Genomic DNA, 18,691 nt, shown 5'->3' on the forward strand with positions numbered 1-18,691 from the left:
AAATTCCGCTTCCCTCCCCTCCCTACTGAGGAAAATTATTCTCATCCCCAGGGCTCTTGCCCATAGTTTCAAACCTGATTGATTCTGACAGCTTCGATGTCAACGAATCTGGTCGATCGATCGTGGCGGGCATTTTCGCTGGATTTGAAAAATAGTTGGAATTACCCTTCTTTAAGAAATTGCTTGTTCAATCGACCACAGAAAGCTTGATCATAGACACCCACTGTGCTTGATATGCCTTCTCTGTGGTGAGTTGCATCGTTCTTTGTTCAAACATCTGTCCCGCGCTCAAGAGCTTGTCTTCGAACGGGACGTGGAAACAAGAACGTTTACACTCTTCAAACTTCTTTGAATAACACTTGGCCGTTGAACAGCGGAACAAACGATTCCGTACAAGTTGTGGGACGAAACAGTTTGGTAAGTCTACTTTATATAACTGTAATGATCTGCCTTTTCAGGTATATGTACACAAGTTGGGTGCTGTTTTCTTGATAGAAGTTTGTGTAGATTTTGACTTGGTGGTCTTTTCTGCTTCAATTAGCGCTAACATGCTAATTCACTTGGAAAGTAAATAGCTTGCTTGAGAAGCTAGGTATGTACGTTTCATTCGTAATCGAAATATTCTAGAATGATAAATCGAAAACTTGATTCAGGAACTGATCGCAACTACTTCACACGATTACCAGTTGAATCGAACACCTAATCGAATTGTTGTATCATATTTCAGCTGCGGTGAAGAGCAGCTTACCTTACACCGCTCATAGACCGATTGTTGAACAAGGGATAGTTTCTGTGTAAATTGGTGAATGAAAAAGTAACTAAACAAGGGGGAGATTTTGACACTTCTTTGTTGTAGTTTTGAAGGGTTTTTTCTCGTTTTCGTATTCTAAGCTTCACGAAAAACACGATCATGCTCAAGCAAAATCTACGCACTTCTGGTTATATCACGCGGTGATCGTATTTCAAAAACGCGGGAGTTGAAGTAGAACTCTACGTTTTTTCGTCAGATCATGCAGTGGCTGACTTAGAGCTCTGTTTTGGTGCTGTGGTTAACCGTTTAGGTAGAAATCAGCAGAAAGGATAAGATAAACTTGCTTAATATTTCAACACAAATTAAACTAGAAACAAATAAACTTTGACAAGCTGGCGTATTATATTTAACTCGCCATGAATAATTCAGTAGCGTCCGTAGCCAGGGAACAATTTACTTATTCCTGTGGGGACATATGGAGCGCTTTCAAAACATCAACGTTGGAAATATAAATTTAAAGTTAGCTCAGGAAATTGAGTTGCTTCAGAATTGTACATCTCTTTATGAAAGTTTCAATGTAGAGCTACTCTTGTTCTAATAGTTTACTGTTTGTGTAATGCAGTGAAAAATTAATAACGTTTAATTATTTTGGCTCTTAACCAAGTCATTATCAATTTGATCTAGTTCTTTGTCTACAGTCCATTGTTATGCATGAAGATATGATTATGATTTCTTCAGGACACTGGAATGCAGACAATTGCTTCGCAGTTCATTGCTAGACAGCAATTGATGCATATGCAAATTTCTTTTCAAATTGCTGTTTAATTGTCAATGCTGGTGCAAAACTAAGCTCAGTGTCAATGCAACAAGGTGTTATTGATACAATTATATTGAAATCGATCCTAGGGATTTTGTTATGGATAAAATTAATCATTGTAAATGGCTGTTGTATGTGGTTTGATTAGATGCCTCACTAGCAAGTACATTGGGACAAGGCATATAGAAATTAAAAGGCTAATTAAATACAGTATGTATATTTTGTCAATATATGTATTACCTATCAGTAAAATTAATGTGTACTGGTCATGATCACTCAAGCATTTCACTCTTTCAATACACTTTCTTGACTGCATAACCCTTTGAATAACCTATGCAAAGTTTTGAGTTGACACTTGTCACATATTTGGTTGAGATAGAGAGTTGAGAATTGAATGAGTGTGAAGTAAAATTGACTAACCCTCAAATATATAATTTAACTTAGTGTGCTCATTTTGCCATTATTAATTTTAGCCTTGTGTGACTTTTTCTTTCAAAATTTGCAGATGTTTCTGTTGGAAGAAAAACATGGATGCAGATACCAGTGGACATTCTGATAATTCAATATGCAGTGATGATACTGAATATCTCTTAGGACAGAATGTCTCCATCAGGGAAATTGATGATGACGACGATATTCAAACCCATGAAAGAACAAGAGCTCCTTCATCCATTGGTAGATCATACCACTCATCGCCTCAACATTCACCTCAAAAATTACAACAAATAAATTCAGCTAATTTAAGATCTCCACAAAGAAAGGTTGTGAATGTTAAACCAGGAAAAGGCCCAGGTGGGTCACAAAGATCACCGGGTCACAGCACCGCAAGGCAAGTGGAGAAGATGCATTCAAGTAAAGTTACAGCAAAGGGGGATGGGAAGTCACAAACACAACAGAATTATGCTACTGGAGATCTTTTGAGAGGACAAAGCCAAAAAGTCCAGAGTAATTATGGAACAGACACCGTAAGGTACAATCAAGATGTTGAAAGAATGCCAAAAAGTAAAAAACAAGTTTCAGAGAGCTTCCTGTATGCTAAGCACCCAGATGGTCCAAGTAAATTTCAGTCACCAGAGGGTAATAAGTCGATTCATACATATCAAAAAACCATTGGAAGTCCTAAAATGAAGCATGAATTACCTTATGATACATCTCAGTTGACTCCTCCTACGAGGGACAAGGTGAATTCTAAAAGGAAACATGTTGAACCTGGCAGGTCACCAGTGCGGGAAAGTGTCCTGCCGGTTAATCAAAATAATTGGGAGATTGACTCCGAGATATCTGTGGACATGGTAAATGGTGGCCATAATTCTGTAGAAATTGAATCAAATGACTTGGAAAGTGAAATGTCTGAGGCAACAGAAGACCTGATCAGAAGAGAGGTTGATCATGAGGAGGATGAGGATTTCACTGCAAAACTCAAGGAGCTTAATCTGGCTGTTAATTTTGATGCTGGCACAAATGGTGAGTATTATTCAGTAAACATAATATTATAATATAATGATAGTTAACTAATAATAATTTGTTCCACTTCCCTTTCAACTGATAAAATTGTAAAATATAGTAAATTGTGTGCTTTAAGTCTATTCAACATTCCATGGAGCAGAGCCTTATTTACAAATATCTATTAGCTGTGCACATTTATATTGCACTGAGTAGCTTGACTGAGGCAAGTAATTTAGAAACTGGGCTACTGAATGTTTACAATGATCTGAATATATCAGACAGTATTATAAATGTGGTCCTGATCTTGTAGAAGTCTAAAGTGACTGGTGGATATACAGGGGGGGTGGGGGATAACCCTGGGATTGACCAGCATCCCATTCAGGAGGGAGTAGAAATGCTCCTAGTTGCTTCCTGCTGCAGAAACTATAGTTGCTCGGAGATAAGTGCTGGCTTGATGGGTAGACCTTACCTTAACATTACTTTACCTAGCTAGGTGGATATTCATGCCATGAATAATAGGTTTGAAGTAGGTGGCTTGAGTAACACTGTCTCATAATAATGGCAATTCAAAACGGAGTAACCCACCAGAGCTTTTGCAAGTGCTGGAACTTATTGGAAGTACTCTGATGCAATTACATTATGTCTATTCTTGGTTATTTAATTTTAAGTCTATTCCTATGTAGTCCCTTAGTAACCAATGTTTACTTTGTGATTTTCCTGTTCAGAGTATTTTGATGACAAAGTAAGAGAAGGAGCAGAACTTTTGTCTAAGCTGTTTGGAGGCCAAATGGATAATTACTACAGCTCCTCTAGGTAAGGATGAGAAAGGTTCAACAGCACATGGCTGAAACTTGGCTTTCTAACACAAAACACAAGAAAAACTGATAGGCTGTGTAGCTGATATGTATGTGAGTGAACATGATGGTCACCAAAGCAGAATTGGCTGAAATTATAGTGGTCTGCAGTAATCACCAGTCATCTTGACCCATCCTATAAAATGTCATCTATTTACGATACAGTGAGAGTTGCGTTGGCCTCCTGGTTAGTGCGCTCAACTCCGTGGCGAGTGGTCCAGGTTTGAGCCTTGGCCGGGGATATTGTGTTGTGTTCTTGGGCAAGACACTTAACTCTCACAGTGCCTCTCTCCATGCAGGTGTATAAATGGGTACCAGCAAATTTAATGCTGGGTAGTACTCCTAGTCACTTCATGCTTACTGAAACCGGGATAAGCCCCAGCCTGATGAGCCACTTGGGTCATATGCAGAGTTTATCCCTTCACCCCTATTTACGATCCAGGAACTCTTATGTCATCTGTACAGTGATTGTAAAATGATAAATATGTACAGTGAAAAGAAGGACAAAATCAATGAAAAGAGCAGGACATTAATATAGCATGGGAAGGCTTGGTTTCCTAATGTTTAGTGTGCTGGACTCTTGATGAAAGGAGACAGAACCGTGGGCTGAGTTTTTTGATAGCTGATAACACTAACTCAGGATTAAAAGTTAACCAAAGTGTTCATTTTTCTTCCATAACAATGTTTTTCCCTTCTTATGTTATGTGTGTTTTGAGATTGCTCAGGCTCAAAACTGAAGGGCAAACAATGTAAACAGGAGACCTCACTAAAAAGTTACAAACCTGAAATCAAAATTCTCGTGTATCCTGGGTTAGCTTAATCCGGCTCTGAACAACCCGGTCATGGCCAGGAGTGCACATGCCAGGAGTGATTAATATGCCTAGTTGTTGCATTATATGAAAACCAGAGAGAATAAAGTCAACCCGGAAAACTGCCTACATGGACATGCATAGCTTTGTAAAAGAATTTCCTTCAACTACTGTGTGCACTTGTAAGGAATCAGAATCGGTATTATGTATATCATAACCTTTAAATAACAACTTTGCCAGCTTGTTTGCTAATGCAGGATGTGTAGACTGAACACGTAGCTAATATACATCTTTCATGTTTTTTTGTGCTAACTTCTTAACACTCCCAGAAATGAACTAACTTTGTCAACTAACACTTGCATATATAACATTAGAATGACACGAAAACCGCTGTGGAAGCTTCAAGTTAGGTAAGAAGGCTAATAAGTACACATTAATGTTTGGCATAACAACTTGCACTAATCCTGCAGTGTCCCATGCATATTCAACCTGGGATCGATGTTAACATAATTATTAGTGAAGAACAACTGGGCAGATATGTTTAGGGGAGCTCGCCTGCAACCCATGTTGGGTTAGCATCCCAACCAGGCGAAGTTACTCCTAATCATGTCATGCTGCAGGAATGGAAATCGTGGGTGTCGGAGCTATAATTTGACACTAGGCTTAGTAGCTGCCTCTTCTGTTATGCTTTACTGCTTTACAGATGGGTAGTTTGAGGAATATTCTGTATTGCTGGGTTACACATGTCCCTGGTGACTCAAAGAAAAATCTTGCACAAAAAGAAATAGACATGGTCAATGCTGACGATACAGTTGTAGCATCTGTAGTCATGACTACTTTGAGCAGTAGTTTTATGTAGCCAGGAACCATTCATTTTTTTCTAAGAGGACAGTTTTGTTTGTTCCCTTATCACTAAAGCTTCTTGCTAACGATTATTGTAGGTATGAGTAGAATTACAGTTAAGTTACAAGTAACTTTTGATTCCTTGCATGCAGCAGTCGATCCAAGAGTTCTGCCTCAGGGTCAGGAAGTGTTCAGGAAGGTAAGAATGTAAATCAACAACCATTTAGATTGTTGCAATCGACTAAAAGTTTCATTGCTCTAAAACAGTGACAAGAATGCAAACAAAGAGGTGTTAATATAGTGCAATGCAAACACAATGCCTATAAGAGAAAGGATGCAGTAATCACCTAGTTTTTTGTAATGTTAGTTTCTAGATCTGATGGCCAGATTGAAGAAAGAGGAACTCTAAGTCACACTAGTAGTGTAACACAACAGTCCCTCCAAAAGTCTGGGTCACCTCAAGTACGATTACGGACAGACGAGCAAAACAGTGGAACCCTCACAGATCGAAGTAGCTCTTTTGAGTCCAGTGTATCAACATCAGCAAGACGGCACGGCTCAGCAACTCGCAAAGAAGTACGGTTTAGAGAAGATGTAACAGGCTCAAGAGAAACACAGCAGAGAGACCGTCACCAGGCAATAGACGGTGAGTTTATCAAGGAGACTTCTGCTTTTAGAGCAGCTATGAACTATGACGGTGATGATGACGATGATGATGATGCTAGTGACAATACTGAGGAACAAAGGGAATATTATCACAATGAACTTGATGGGATGTCTTATTTACAAACTCAAAGTGTACCACCTGCACATAATATGGATGAGTTAGGCAGAACAGCTGTGCATAGCTATGAACAGAATGTTAAAACACAGTCTTCATCAAAGCAGAAAGGTGAGGGTAATAGAGTGGCGTAGTTGGGTGGAGTAGTGCGGGGGATACAGAGCAGATACATACACATGTAAGAACCAAGGCAAGGTGCTCTGCTGTCGAATGGCATCATCAGAAGTTCCGGAGCATAGAGGGAGAAGATTTGAGCACACAAACAAGTTAATCGATTAGAAGAAGATCAAAAGACACATTCATAAAGTCCAAGACCACTGTATTATTATAATTAAAAGCAGTTTTGTCTTTGTAGATCTTGAATATATAAGAAAACTGAAAAAAAAAAAAATGCCTCTAGTGAGGGTGACCCAAACTATTTTGTACTGATGTAGGAAAAGTCAGCTGTCACTATGGTATCAGCAACCTTTATACCTGGCCCTTTTATGAAGTGGTAATTTCCAAGTCATATAAACATAAAAATTGTGCCTACAAGGTTCTAATCTTCCCTAACTTGTACAGCGCTTGGCTGTTTATTTTGTACCACAGTTTCTGCTTCAACACGTCATTTCCATTGCATTTACAGTGACAGCTCTCCATCCTGATGAAAGTTATTCATTGCCACACAAAGACAGGAATGATCAGCGGTAATTTTAACATGTTGTCATTTCTCAACATATCCAGTTACATGGTTTGCATGAAATTATTCTTTAATTCATGTTTTTCATAATTCCAGGTTTCAAGTTGAAAAGTTTTCTGATAGTGGGAATTCCAGAAGGTTTGATTATCAGGATAGTGGAGCAGTGTCTGCAGGATTTATGACGTCAACTCCTCAAACAAAATCCCAGGCTGTGTTTTCACCACCCAAGTCTCATCAGGTGAGTCAAACTACATGTCACTGACCTTTTGATGATGAACCTACTCAGGCAGTTACAGCTGTAGGTTCTAATTTGTATTTTAACATTTTTGGAGTCGCCTTCCACACCCTGCCACCCCATCCTTCCTCTCTGTTTCCTCCCTCACCCTACCTTACTCTACCCTACCTGTACATCTTTTACAACAACATCTTGTTAGTCAAGAACTACTGTATGGTGCAGATTGCTGAAGGGTTACCCAGACGGATAGTCAAAGAGCATTGCCATTCAGGCTACCAATTATACTTCATATACAGATCTGCAGAACTGATTGGCTCCAAAGTATCTGCAATGAGGTTCTCTATCCCCAAGACAGGTCAGAGAAACGTCACTACAATAACCAAGCAGCAGAGACATAGACTACTTGGGCATGTTCTGAGAAACTGCATTAAGACACACAACCAGATGCTGAACGAAAGAAACTTGGAGGACTATCATGGCTGAAATGAAAAACTTTAGTTGGAAAAGACATGGAGTCAACTGGAGAGAATTGCAAGTGAAAGGCAAAAGTGGAAAACTATAGTATCGCAGTCAACCTTATGTGTCACATAGGCACAATGAGGATATGACCCCGTCCTATCTTTCCACTTTTCTCTTAGTGGTTGAAGCATTATTGCCGAACCAACGCGAAACAGATTCTCTCAAAATCAAGGCGTTATGCTCTTTCTTTACGCAAATTGCTTTAAACAAAGCATCATTTCTTTTGTAGGCAGACAAGTTAGAAGCACAAAGAGAAGCTCATAGAATGATGCTCAAGGTAAGAAGTTGATTAAAGATTTGTTGCTCCTTTGTGTTTAAAAACTCTTTTAACTTTCTACATAGATTTACTAAAAATGATCCCTTGTTCCCCAAAAGCTGTGGGAGGCCCTCAAAGCTTGTTGTTTTATACAGTTGCAGGAGAATGAAAGGAAACTACATAGAAGCTTGCAAGAAGTTAAAAACATGGAGTTTGAACTCGAAGAGGCCGCATCAAGGAAAAAGGTACATGAATACCTGTTTCAATTGGCATTAATTAAAATAAAATTTCCCAAAAAAATAGTCTTAAGACAGGGATAAACAATAAGACCTCTTGCCAACATTCTGTCTCAAGCTTATAGCTGAACGTTTACACACGTACTTTAACTCTTTTTCTCTTTACAGATTGCTTTGCAGGAGATTCAAGCTCTGGAAGAGACAATCAAACGCAATGCAGCTGAAGTGAAATCATCTGAAAATTTGGTGGAGCAATACAGACAACAGGCAACGAAAACTAGGTAAATGAAACCGGGAAATTTTTTTTTGTTTAAAGATATGAGTTGAGTTTTGCTGCTGGCAGAGACGAAGATCAGTGGAAAATTTACTAAATTAAATTCTTTTTACGTCTTGTATGTTAGACTGTTTTGACGCTATAAATGGAATAACAGAATTAGAAAAACTGAGTTTTTTTTTTGTGTTCTTTGTTCAATCCAAAATCTTTCTTTTGTGCCTGACATTGATACAGTTTTACTCGGGAATCTTCAGATCTCAGCTTATGGACCTTGAGCTGCAAAGAGACAATATCCAACATGAAATCAAAGAAATCCGAAACTGCCTCAGCAGACAAAAACAGGAGGCTAAGCAAGTGGTTGAAGTCGAAAAGAAGAACGAGTTGAAAGTCCTAGAGCTGAGCATAGAGAAAGATCAACTTCATAGCGAGGTGGAATCGTTGCGATCTCAGCTTAAACAGGCTGAAGGGAACTTTGCTAATGAAAAACAAAATCACCTGGAAAAGATTCGAGCTCTCCAGGAGCAATTGCATGAAGAACAACGGGGGTCGAAGGAAAGCGTGGAAAAACTCAAGCAGGTCAGTAACTTAGCAATTACTGTTGACAAATCTTACAGGAGGGTTACAGCCAATACCATCACGACTAAACTGACCAGTCGGTTTCAACGGACCAAACTTATGACACCATCGACTAGTTATCCTATCGACTGACAAACGACTTGACTCTCATTCACTAACAATAGTTCTTTCCAGAGCTAGCCTCACCCAAACGATACTACTAGAGGAACAACTGATACTTGTACTTTCAAGCCATTTATTATTAATGCCGATATTCTTAACGCCTGAACATGGCTCTTAAAGTGGTTTCTTAGTGGTTTTGTGGTCTTGTGTGCAGCGAGCATGAAGTGTGACAGAAGCACGTATTGGGGAGAGAGGACGACAAACAGCTCTCTGCCATATCGTGAACTCTGCGTAAAGAATATCTTGCGAGCGGCGAAGAGCAAAGCGATCCGGGGTGAGGGAAATTTCTCGTCTCACGGCTTCGCCGCTCGATTTCACGGACGCGGCTACGCGCGCGCTTGTGCTCGTGCTCCAACGTGAGCCTGCTTGCAGGCTACGTAAAGAACTGGCTGTCCGACATGTATTTTGACCGATCACTTTTTGCTAATTTCGATTAATTATTAGAATATAGATTAAAAGTAGCCTTACTACAACAGAAATATCCTTCATAACTGACTGTCCGACATGTATTTTGAGTGATCACTTTTTGATAATTTCCATTAATTAATAGAAAATATATTAAAAGTAGCGTCACCACAACAGAAGTAGCCGTCATAATTGGTTAAATTTTGGTAGAGTAGCATGATCTCTCTGGTTCCTGATCACTATTCTTTTACAGAAAACTCGGAAGCCATTGTTCTGTGTTCTTCATCCTTTGGAAAGTTTTCACTTCTTGATAAAGTTCCTAAAGAACAGAAAATACACAGCGCTCCTCCTAATGCAGTAATACAATCCAGCAGGTTATTTTTTAAAAAAAAAAAATGTCCAGTTGCGAGACACTTCGTTTGTTACAATTGCGTTTGACTTATTTGTGTTGTAACACTTTTTTTTTTTCATTTTCATAGCAACTTGAAGATGAACGTCAAAAGGCGCGAGATTCTCACTACGAGAGAATCAACGCCATCCACAAACTGCAAGATGAATCCAAAGAAATGCACGACAAAGAGATAGAAGTGCTGAAAAACAGATTCATAAGGGTGAGTGGAAATATCTGAGTTGTTTCGCCTTTCCTCTTATTGTATGTCTAAAACTGCAGCTTTTAGATAAAGTCTACAACAACTTTATAAACGTGTCTAGGTAAAATAGCCGACGGTGAACACCTAAAAATGAGGATTAAAAACTATTTACAGCGCCCGACTAAAATTTGTGTTTCTGCATTTTCTTAGTCGTTGAGCAGATGGTATTCATTGTTGATTCTTTGTACGTGCAGCCTTCACTCACTCCACCTGTGTATTTTTTTTTCTGTCGTGGGAGGTTGTATTCAACCGGAAATAAGTTAATCACTTATCATATATAAGTAAATGTATTTAACATGTATTCATTCATTTTCTGATATAGGAGAAAGAAATGGAGTTGGACTCTTTACGTGAAAAAACTCGAAGAGATGCAGAAGGAATCAATAAAAAGTTACAGGTATCTATACATGCAGCCAAATTAGAAAAACTGGAAAGCTGTTGCTGATCTCGCATTAATATGCAACAGTGTTCTTGTCTCTGTTAGTGATTTAAGGTGACTGTTTTCAACTGAGACTTTTTTCATTTCATCACAGGAAAGAGATCACGCGATTTCTCAGTTACAGAGCAACTTGAAAGACTACGAGGAAGAGATAACAAAACTCAAGAGTCAACTGTTCCAAGAACAGCAGAAGTTGTTTGATTGTGAGAGTGAGTGGAAAGAGAACATGGCGAAACAAGACACGCACGCCAAGTCCTTGAGAATTGAGGTGTGATGAGGCAAATTTTATTTTCTTTAATTCTTCCTCGTCTTTTATCTTACTAAATAGGTGAACGGACCTAGGAGTTCAATAAACCAAAATGCAAACCTTGTAGCTTGTAAGCTGGAGTAGTATTGCATCTAATTGGCCAAAACGACCGTATCTCCACTTTGATTGGTTGGAACACAATGCTCGCATGCTGTTTTCTTAACCAATAACAGCTCGATGACGTAAAACAAACGCAAATAGAGGAATGTACTAATCAGAACTTGACTCAAAAAAGGCAAACTTTGTCAAGCGCGGGGAAATACGCGTTTACCTTGTCACTCTTGGCTTTGCGTTTGCTCTTGATTGGTTGAAAAAGCAGTAAGTGTTCTCTAATTGGTTAGAGAATGTCACACATCATTACTTCCAGCAGTCAGTGGAAAAGGCCTTTAAGACTAAAATCACAGTGAACGCAGCTTTCTGATTTCACTGAAAACTTGTTCTGGTTATCACTTTCGATTATCGTTCATCATCATGCTGAATTTTTCACAGGTTGACTCTTTGAACGAGAAGCAGGCTGCTCTTCACGAGAAGCAAAGACGAACTGAGGAGGTAAAATGATTCCAGAAATGCTTTTACCTGACCACTTGGTAAAACTCATTTGTTACTTTGACTAACCATAGTGTGTGTTTAAATTTTTTTGGCAGCTCCTCGAGGAGAAAATGTTGGAATTGAGAAGACAAGAGGAGAAATCTTCCTCCCACACAGACGAGCTCAGTCAAGTAATAAAGGTTAGAGAGAAGTTCCTGTTTGAATTTGTCGAGCAAGCGCAACGCACGTGCGAACGGAAGTAGTGTCGAGCGGAAATCGGCGAGGGACAACGGAGATGAGAGTCGCTGTAGTCTTGTTCTGTTTAAGTTCCTTACGTTTCTTGAGTGAGATGAACGCTTGAAAACAGATTGTCATCCCATCACTAGATCCTTTTTAAGTTGAATGTACTTTAAACTATTTGTTTTAGCCTTATGCTCCACTTACAGGAGCGAAGAGGATGAGTGAGTGAGCGAGTGAGTAAATTAAAACAATCAGTCTTTCCTAGAACTCCGCGGTAGAAAGAAAACAGCTGTTTGTTTCGTAGAGCATCGTTTGGAAAAAAAATGTTACCCTTTCCGTTTTCACGGCAGAATAAAGATGATGAGATTACCATGCTAAGAGGTCTGGTTCGACAGCAAGAAGACGCTACGAGATTATTAGGAGAGAAGATGAGAAACGAAGCACAGGAACATGTGAGTGCTTAGCAAACTGTTATTGAAAAACAAATGGAACAGTAATTTTCCGGGAAACCGGTTTGTGGACTACTGTACCTCCAGAAGTAGTGCTCTTTTTTCCGTTCGGAGCGAAATGACGGGAATTTTCTTACCATTTGCTACATTTCCCAGTTTCCAGTCTCTCATCAGCCAAAAGCAATTACGGGAAATTCAATTGCAAATGGTAAGTGCCATCTCGTTCGGTTGGTTTGCTGATTTTAGAAAAACCCTTACCATATTATTAAAAAGTCGTCCCAACCGGTTTATTCTGACAAATGGTAAACACCCTGTAATTTCAAAGTTTAAACAGTTTTACATGTAACAGTTAACCGTTCTACAAAATCAAGCTATTTGTTTTTGGCTTTTTTTTTTTTTTTGTCAGATTCGAAATGCACTTGAGAAAGAGCGCGAGACCACTGACCGAGAACGCGTGCGGCACCAGGCTAAACTCGAGGAAATACGGGATAAATACGAGTCAGCATTGAAACAAGTGCGAGAAGAACTTGAGGCTGAAAGACAAGGACACACTCATCTCAATACCTCTGTCAACAAAATTAAAAAGGTTTGTAAAGTTTTCTCTTTTTTGTGACTGTTCAGTGGATGTCAACTATTTTACTCGTGAACGACACGGAAATTGTTATCATTTGCTTAAGTGTAGTAACACAATAAACCGGCCACTTGGAATCTTGGTAGAAAGTTCGAAAAGCTTTTGTATCTCGCGTTCTGTAAATATCCCATCAGGTTCTTTGAATTTCGAAAATTCTTGTAATTTACCAATAGTGATAGAGCCGAACTTCCTCTAACGGACACCTCACGTAACCTTACACGTAGTCACGATCCCTCATCGGCGCAGGGATGGCTCGACTACACCTGTTTCGCGAGTTTACCGAGTAGTGGAGGGGTGGGTGGAGGAAGAAGTTGCAAAGTGAGTGACGTAGCTATGACTGTGATTCAGACAATCTGCTGACCATACCACATTGCCGGCCCGCAGGAAATCGAAAGATTACGAGAATTGAACTTGCAAGCTGAACAGGAAAAGGTCAATGCCGTGGCGCAAGTCAGAAATGAAGCTAAAGAAGAGATTGTAAAGATGAAAGACAAGATACAGGAGGTAACGTCATTTTATATTACACGATCCTAAACCACTAACACAAACTTTGACAATTTGCCCTTGAGTACAAAAAAACGTATCAGTTTGTGTAACATTAGGTCTTCTTTTTTAACCGAGAAAAAAATCCTAAAACTGCAAAGCACTATTACTTTATTCTAGATTAATTCCAGCGTTGTCCGAAAGCGGAATTTACAGCCGAACCTTTAACCTTTTTGCTCAATATTCTCTTCTCTTTTCTTATCAGGTATTTTTGTACGAAAATTCGTTTTCAAAAGTTCTGATTCGTGACTGTTTGCTGGTTGTTTGTTTTGCTTGCTTTAGTTAAGTGCGTTAGCAGAGGCATCCGAGAAGGAGACTGCCATGGAAATCACGGAGGAGTGTCGAAAAACCGCAGCACTGCTTGGAGATTCCGCTAACACCACCCCTGTCAGGTAACTAGAAATCGTCGGTATATTGAATTGTATCATTTACGAGTTGGGTTCGTTCGTTTACTATCCGTATTGACAAAAATATATACCAACATGTGTGTAACTGTTTTCTTTTTTCTCTCAGAAATTTATCAGGTAGTTATCTTGGCGAAAGTCCTCGGTCGACAACGAACAGTCCTGCCCGAGATGCACTGGTAATTACATATTAAACTTGGCACTTAGCTGGGAGAATAATTACGACGTAGGTTAAACTCGCATACACATGACAGGTGATTGACCGTGGACTTGTTCTAAGAACGGTAGCTTAGCAACAAGACTTCCCACCATGACGTCAACATTCTTCGGTGACGTCTACGAAGATTTCCGAAGATGCCAGTGTAGTTTTCCTAGTTTGCAGACCTGTGCTTATGTCTGTTTCTCTTTTCTCGCTTACTCCCAACTTACTCTATGTCTTTTAGTTCAAAATTGGACTTGCTCTTCTTAAAAACAAGATTTGCCCGAAGTGAAAGTGTGCTATTTTACACTTGTTCTTCATTTCTCTCCTTTTCACCTCGGTATCCCTGCTCTAGTTTTGAGGTTAGCCGAGGTTGAGGTTACCTTTCCAGTATATTTCCCAGCATGATTAAAAATATTCACTATTCTATTTCTTCCTCTAATTACAGCTAAATCTTCGCTCCCACAATGAAGAGCTAAGACACCATTTGGTTGAAGCCCGCAAGGAGCTTGAACAGAACAACAGAGAATTATCTCTCAAGAAACAGGTAATTGTGCTCACGTCCTTAGAAATTTAGGATTGTAATCCGGGATACACTAAAATGAAAAGTGGTTATGATGTAAAACTGACGATACTGTTGTCGGGTGTGCTCGAAAAATCATCGTGCTTTCGGCTTGTATTCCTGACTGAATGTAATTAGCGTTAAGTGTCCAAACATCTAATCTTTGTGCTTTATTTTATTTTCAGCAGCAAGGTAATGGAGAACTCACTCCTCAGCAGGTGAACTTGTTTAAGAAGGCGCTCGCTGCAAAGGTCTGAACATTATTGAATATCCTTGTATTTCAATGTCACAAAACGCCAGTTTTGTTCTGAGATTTTCTAAAATGTTTCTTGTCGTTTCTTTGATAGGACGACGAAGTGGCTAGAATGAAAAGGTAAGCAAATATTTTTCCTTTTTAAGGGCGCTACCTAAATTTTGACTAAATCATTTCTATTACTGTTGAACAGGCAATACCAAGAAGAAAGTGACCGAAACGCTCTACAGATGAAGTCTGAGAGAACAGTAAGTCTGTCCTGCCTCGTGTGTCGAAAATTCTGCTGAACTTTTTTTCCCCATTTAGCGTCTCTTGTGATTAGAAGTTTATACTTGTTTGTTCTTTATTTCCAGGCCTATCAGAAGACTATAGACCGTCTGGAAAAAGAACTCAAGCAGGCAAAGGCTGCTGTAAGTGAAAGTCTTTCATTTTCGTAGACAGCAGTTTGCCATTTCTCGCTATTGCCATAAACAGAGAAGACCGCACATATATTTTGCCAATCAGTACTTCGTGTAATATCACTCACTCGAATATCTATTCTGATTTTGTTCTTTACCCAGACCCCTGCCGGTAGCCCCATGGTGAATGGCACATCCTCTCCTCCGGAGAGCGGAGTTGGCACCAGTCTCAGCTCGACAACGCCCAGCCCGAGACCTGGTGAAGACACCAGCACTGCCCGACTGTTACGTCACTTGCAGGGAAGGGTCCAACAACTGCGGGCTCAAAATGACAGTCTGCGGAAGTCGACTGAGAACGACTCACTGAATGATAGCCACTGTAGTGTGATGTCCACTGAATCGGTATGATTACGGTGATATTTGAAAAACCTATCCCCCCCCCCCCCCCCCACCCCCCATGGTTCTATTCCTCTGTGTAGAGAGGCACTGAGCGTACTAATTAAAGTAGTTTGCGCCAAAACAACACAGTGACCTCTGTCAGGGCTTTTTGATTAAGTTTACGCTGGAAAAATTAGGTATTTCGAGACAACAACACAATACCAATGCAGTTTATTTACCCCATTTAGTAGTTAATATATACAAGTACTTCAAATGATTTCCTGAAAAATTAAAGGGTTACCACTGCTCTCTGAAATATCTAAAAAGCTAAAAAGGTCATAGAGCTGGTTTAAATATTTCGTTTTAGCCCAACAAAATTCAAATCACGTCAATTGTAATTGAGAACGATCTCTGGTACAACTAACAAGAAGGACCTTGTTTTTCATTTTCTTTTGACTTATTTACTTCTCAAGGTCACTCTTCATCGGTTTAGAAAGGATATTCTTTGCCAAGGGTTCGATATTATTTATTCGTTTATTTATTTGCTTGTATGTTTATTCAAAGATGAACGGCGGCGATGAAGAAAACAGAAGGCTTCATACTGCACTTAAGGTAAAGTGTCTGTGTTTCTTCCTTCTTTATTTGATATGTTACTTCACCAACTCAATTGACTCGCCTTACCCGGTTGAAACAAAAGCCTTTTTCTCCCGAAGTCAACCTTTTGTACGAAAAATAATCAGTAGCTTGCATAGTTCTATCGTTGATGTTATTAATTTCGAATTAAAAGGTTTTGTTTATCTGTGTTTACCGAACAGTTGACAGAGGATAAGGCGCAAAGAAACGCTGCCATGTTGAGTCAAAAAATGATGGAAATGACCAAGTTGCAGAAAATGCTGACACACGCTACCAAGGTAACAGAACAGCCCTCCTTTTCATCTGTCACGTGACTCACGCTTTGCCGTTAAAAAGGCTTGGCTACTTTATATTAGGCTCCCCAACACATCATAAAAGTCGTGTTGCACGAGACGTTAGAGGTCAACGTGTTTTACGCCAACAAGATTTGGACAAGATTGGTACAGGGTTTGAATTGACTCCAAACCCTTGCCGTAACTGTGTTTATGTACAGTAAGCCACGTGCATAATGGAGGCGCGGTGGCCTCATGGTTGGTGCGCTCGTCCCCGGATCGAGCACTCCGGGTTCGAGCCCTGGCCGGGGACACTGTGTGATGTTCTTGGACAAGACACTTTACTATCACAGTGCCTCTCTCCACCCAGGAGTATAAATGGGTACCGGCGTTTTGTTGGGGAAACATACCAAATTGCGGGGGAGTGACCTACGATGGACTAGCATCCCGTCCAGGAGAAGTAGAAATACTCCTAGCTGCTTCATGCTACAGAAACCGGGATAAGCTCCGGCAGCTATGAGCCAGTCGGCTCCAAGGCTTCACTTAAAGTCACATGTAGGAAATAACACTGTTGGTTAAACTACCACACACAATTTTAGATCCTAATTCTCCTTGCCCCGTTTTAACGATTTTATTCATTTGTTATGTTTCAGGAAAACATGAAACTGGAAAGAGCTTACGCCTCATTACAACGTAAAATAATTGACAACTCCAGATAACACAGCATCTCTCGTGTGTACAGTATATCGTTTTAATTAAGCTTATATTATTCGTGCGAATATTATCCTTCAATGAATATCGCGTTCTATTTTGTGTAATTGTTTCAAATATTTTGTACAAGTTCGTTTTTCTGCCGATGTCTCGATGTTTTTTGTTTTAAGAAACACTCAGGACTGCGGTTTTTTATACTGAAGAATCAGTTCCGGCCTGTTTTTAAATTCTGCCATATTTTAGCAGAACGGTTGCGAAAGTAAAGGTTTTGCAATTTAACGGAAAACGTCTTCGCGGCATTTTTGTGTTGATAATCCAACATTTGTATAACAGCATGCAGGCAATACCTAACTTGCCTTTTTTGAGGATAAGTTCTCCAGTGTTCAATTATCAATTTGGCCACTCGCAAAATAAACGAAGTTAAAACCCTTGCGACAATAACGGGCATTATGGTAGTTCCCAGCAGATTTACACTTACTGTCGTGTAGCCGAAACCACGGTTAAGTGATACGGCCAATCAACGACGGTCGGAAAAAGTGCCTTTTACCAATCATAGCTCGAAAAGCCGCACGACTGCTGCCAAGCGCGTGCCAAGCGCGGGCCAAGCGCGGGCCAAGCGCGGGCCAAGCGCGGGAAAACGCGTGCAAGCCAAATCATGATTGTCTTGGTTTTGCAGCTGATTGGGTGAAATAAAATTATCTTAATTCTGATTGGTTTAAGCGAGTAGCTGGAGTTTTTAAGAAATTAATTATCTGAGCAACGCTAAGGGTTGGACCATTTGCCTTGTGAGGAAGGGAGGTGGAACTAGGATTTCTTTTCTCAGGACACATATACAAATACATGATTATTTTTTCTGCGTGTAAACACGCGTTTTCTTTTCGGCTCACTAACGTACGTGATTTTTTTCCTTTTTTGGCAGTGGTCTTGTGTATGAATATTTTGGGGCAAGTACGCTCGCAATATATTTTTCAGTTCGAAATCACCCACCCACATCAAAAGTCAAAAAGTCCACCCCCAAATGGAGTAAAGACTCCAACTTTTTTGCAACATTGTTGCATTGCAAGTTGAAAAGGGTTGTTCGTGTGACCATTCGTCTTGCACGTTTGTCAAATTGTATTACAAAATTCACTTAACGCAGTATGTTCCCAGTATATTTGCAGCACAGAAGACTTGTAAATTAACATATGTTTACCTAAAAAGTCTATCAGTTACTTAAAAATTTCTATCTGCAATACTAGCAACATTTCCACCGAATATTTATTCTAGTGTTGGCCCGTTCAGCAGTTTTATTTTAATTTTTATTTTATTTTAATATTATCCCAGCAGTGTGAATACAGTAAGTTTTATATTTTAACTTAAGATTTGTATAGGAAAGTGTGTATAGGTTAGTGGAGCTAACAACCGAAAACTTAAACATATATTAAAAGTGTGATCTTATTTTATTGTTCAGT

The 18,691-nt window shown here is 39.6% G+C and overlaps 1 protein-coding gene across 6 annotated transcripts; it reads left to right on the forward strand.

The window, feature by feature from the left end:
- Nucleotides 1-81: 81 nt before the first annotated feature.
- Nucleotides 82-18,677, forward strand: LOC110069210 (uncharacterized). Of its 6 annotated transcripts, none has more exons than XM_089279110.1 (31): nucleotides 82-417; nucleotides 2,074-3,032; nucleotides 3,740-3,827; nucleotides 5,052-5,087; nucleotides 5,673-5,719; nucleotides 5,888-6,412; nucleotides 6,927-6,987; nucleotides 7,077-7,218; nucleotides 7,964-8,011; nucleotides 8,146-8,235; nucleotides 8,395-8,507; nucleotides 8,755-9,076; nucleotides 10,123-10,254; nucleotides 10,616-10,690; nucleotides 10,827-11,000; nucleotides 11,529-11,588; nucleotides 11,684-11,767; nucleotides 12,158-12,259; nucleotides 12,663-12,842; nucleotides 13,272-13,391; nucleotides 13,713-13,822; nucleotides 13,944-14,013; nucleotides 14,482-14,580; nucleotides 14,781-14,846; nucleotides 14,943-14,968; nucleotides 15,042-15,096; nucleotides 15,202-15,258; nucleotides 15,409-15,648; nucleotides 16,189-16,236; nucleotides 16,440-16,535; nucleotides 17,183-18,677. In XM_089279110.1, the coding sequence occupies exons 2-31, from the start codon at nucleotides 2,096-2,098 to the stop codon at nucleotides 17,246-17,248; spliced, it is 4,269 nt and encodes a 1,422-aa protein (XP_089135236.1). In that variant the 5' UTR covers nucleotides 82-417; nucleotides 2,074-2,095; the 3' UTR covers nucleotides 17,249-18,677. The 6 variants fall into 6 exon arrangements, with proteins under 6 accessions (XP_089135236.1, XP_089135238.1, XP_089135241.1 ...); XM_089279112.1 differs by having other exon boundaries at nucleotides 14,784-14,846; XM_089279115.1 differs by having other exon boundaries at nucleotides 5,888-6,166.
- The last annotated feature ends 14 nt before the right edge of the window (nucleotides 18,678-18,691 follow it).

This window comes from Orbicella faveolata, unplaced genomic scaffold (genome assembly GCF_042242905.1).
Source record: "Orbicella faveolata isolate gen_17 unplaced genomic scaffold, um_ofav_v1 contig_47, whole genome shotgun sequence".
Taxonomy (NCBI): Eukaryota; Metazoa; Cnidaria; class Anthozoa; order Scleractinia; family Merulinidae; genus Orbicella; species Orbicella faveolata.

What these genes read in the sequence shown, in the direction of transcription:
- LOC110069210 (XM_089279110.1), top strand. Translation starts at nt 2,096, where the DNA reads ATGGATGCAGATACCAGTGGACATTCTGATAATTCAATATGCAGTGAT. An exon ending in GAATCAATAAAAAGTTACAG is followed by an intron (nt 10,691 to 10,826) that starts GTATCTATACAT and finishes ATTTCATCACAG; the next exon opens with GAAAGAGATCACGCGATTTC. An exon ending in TGCTGACACACGCTACCAAG is followed by an intron (nt 16,536 to 17,182) that starts GTAACAGAACAG and finishes GTTATGTTTCAG; the next exon opens with GAAAACATGAAACTGGAAAG.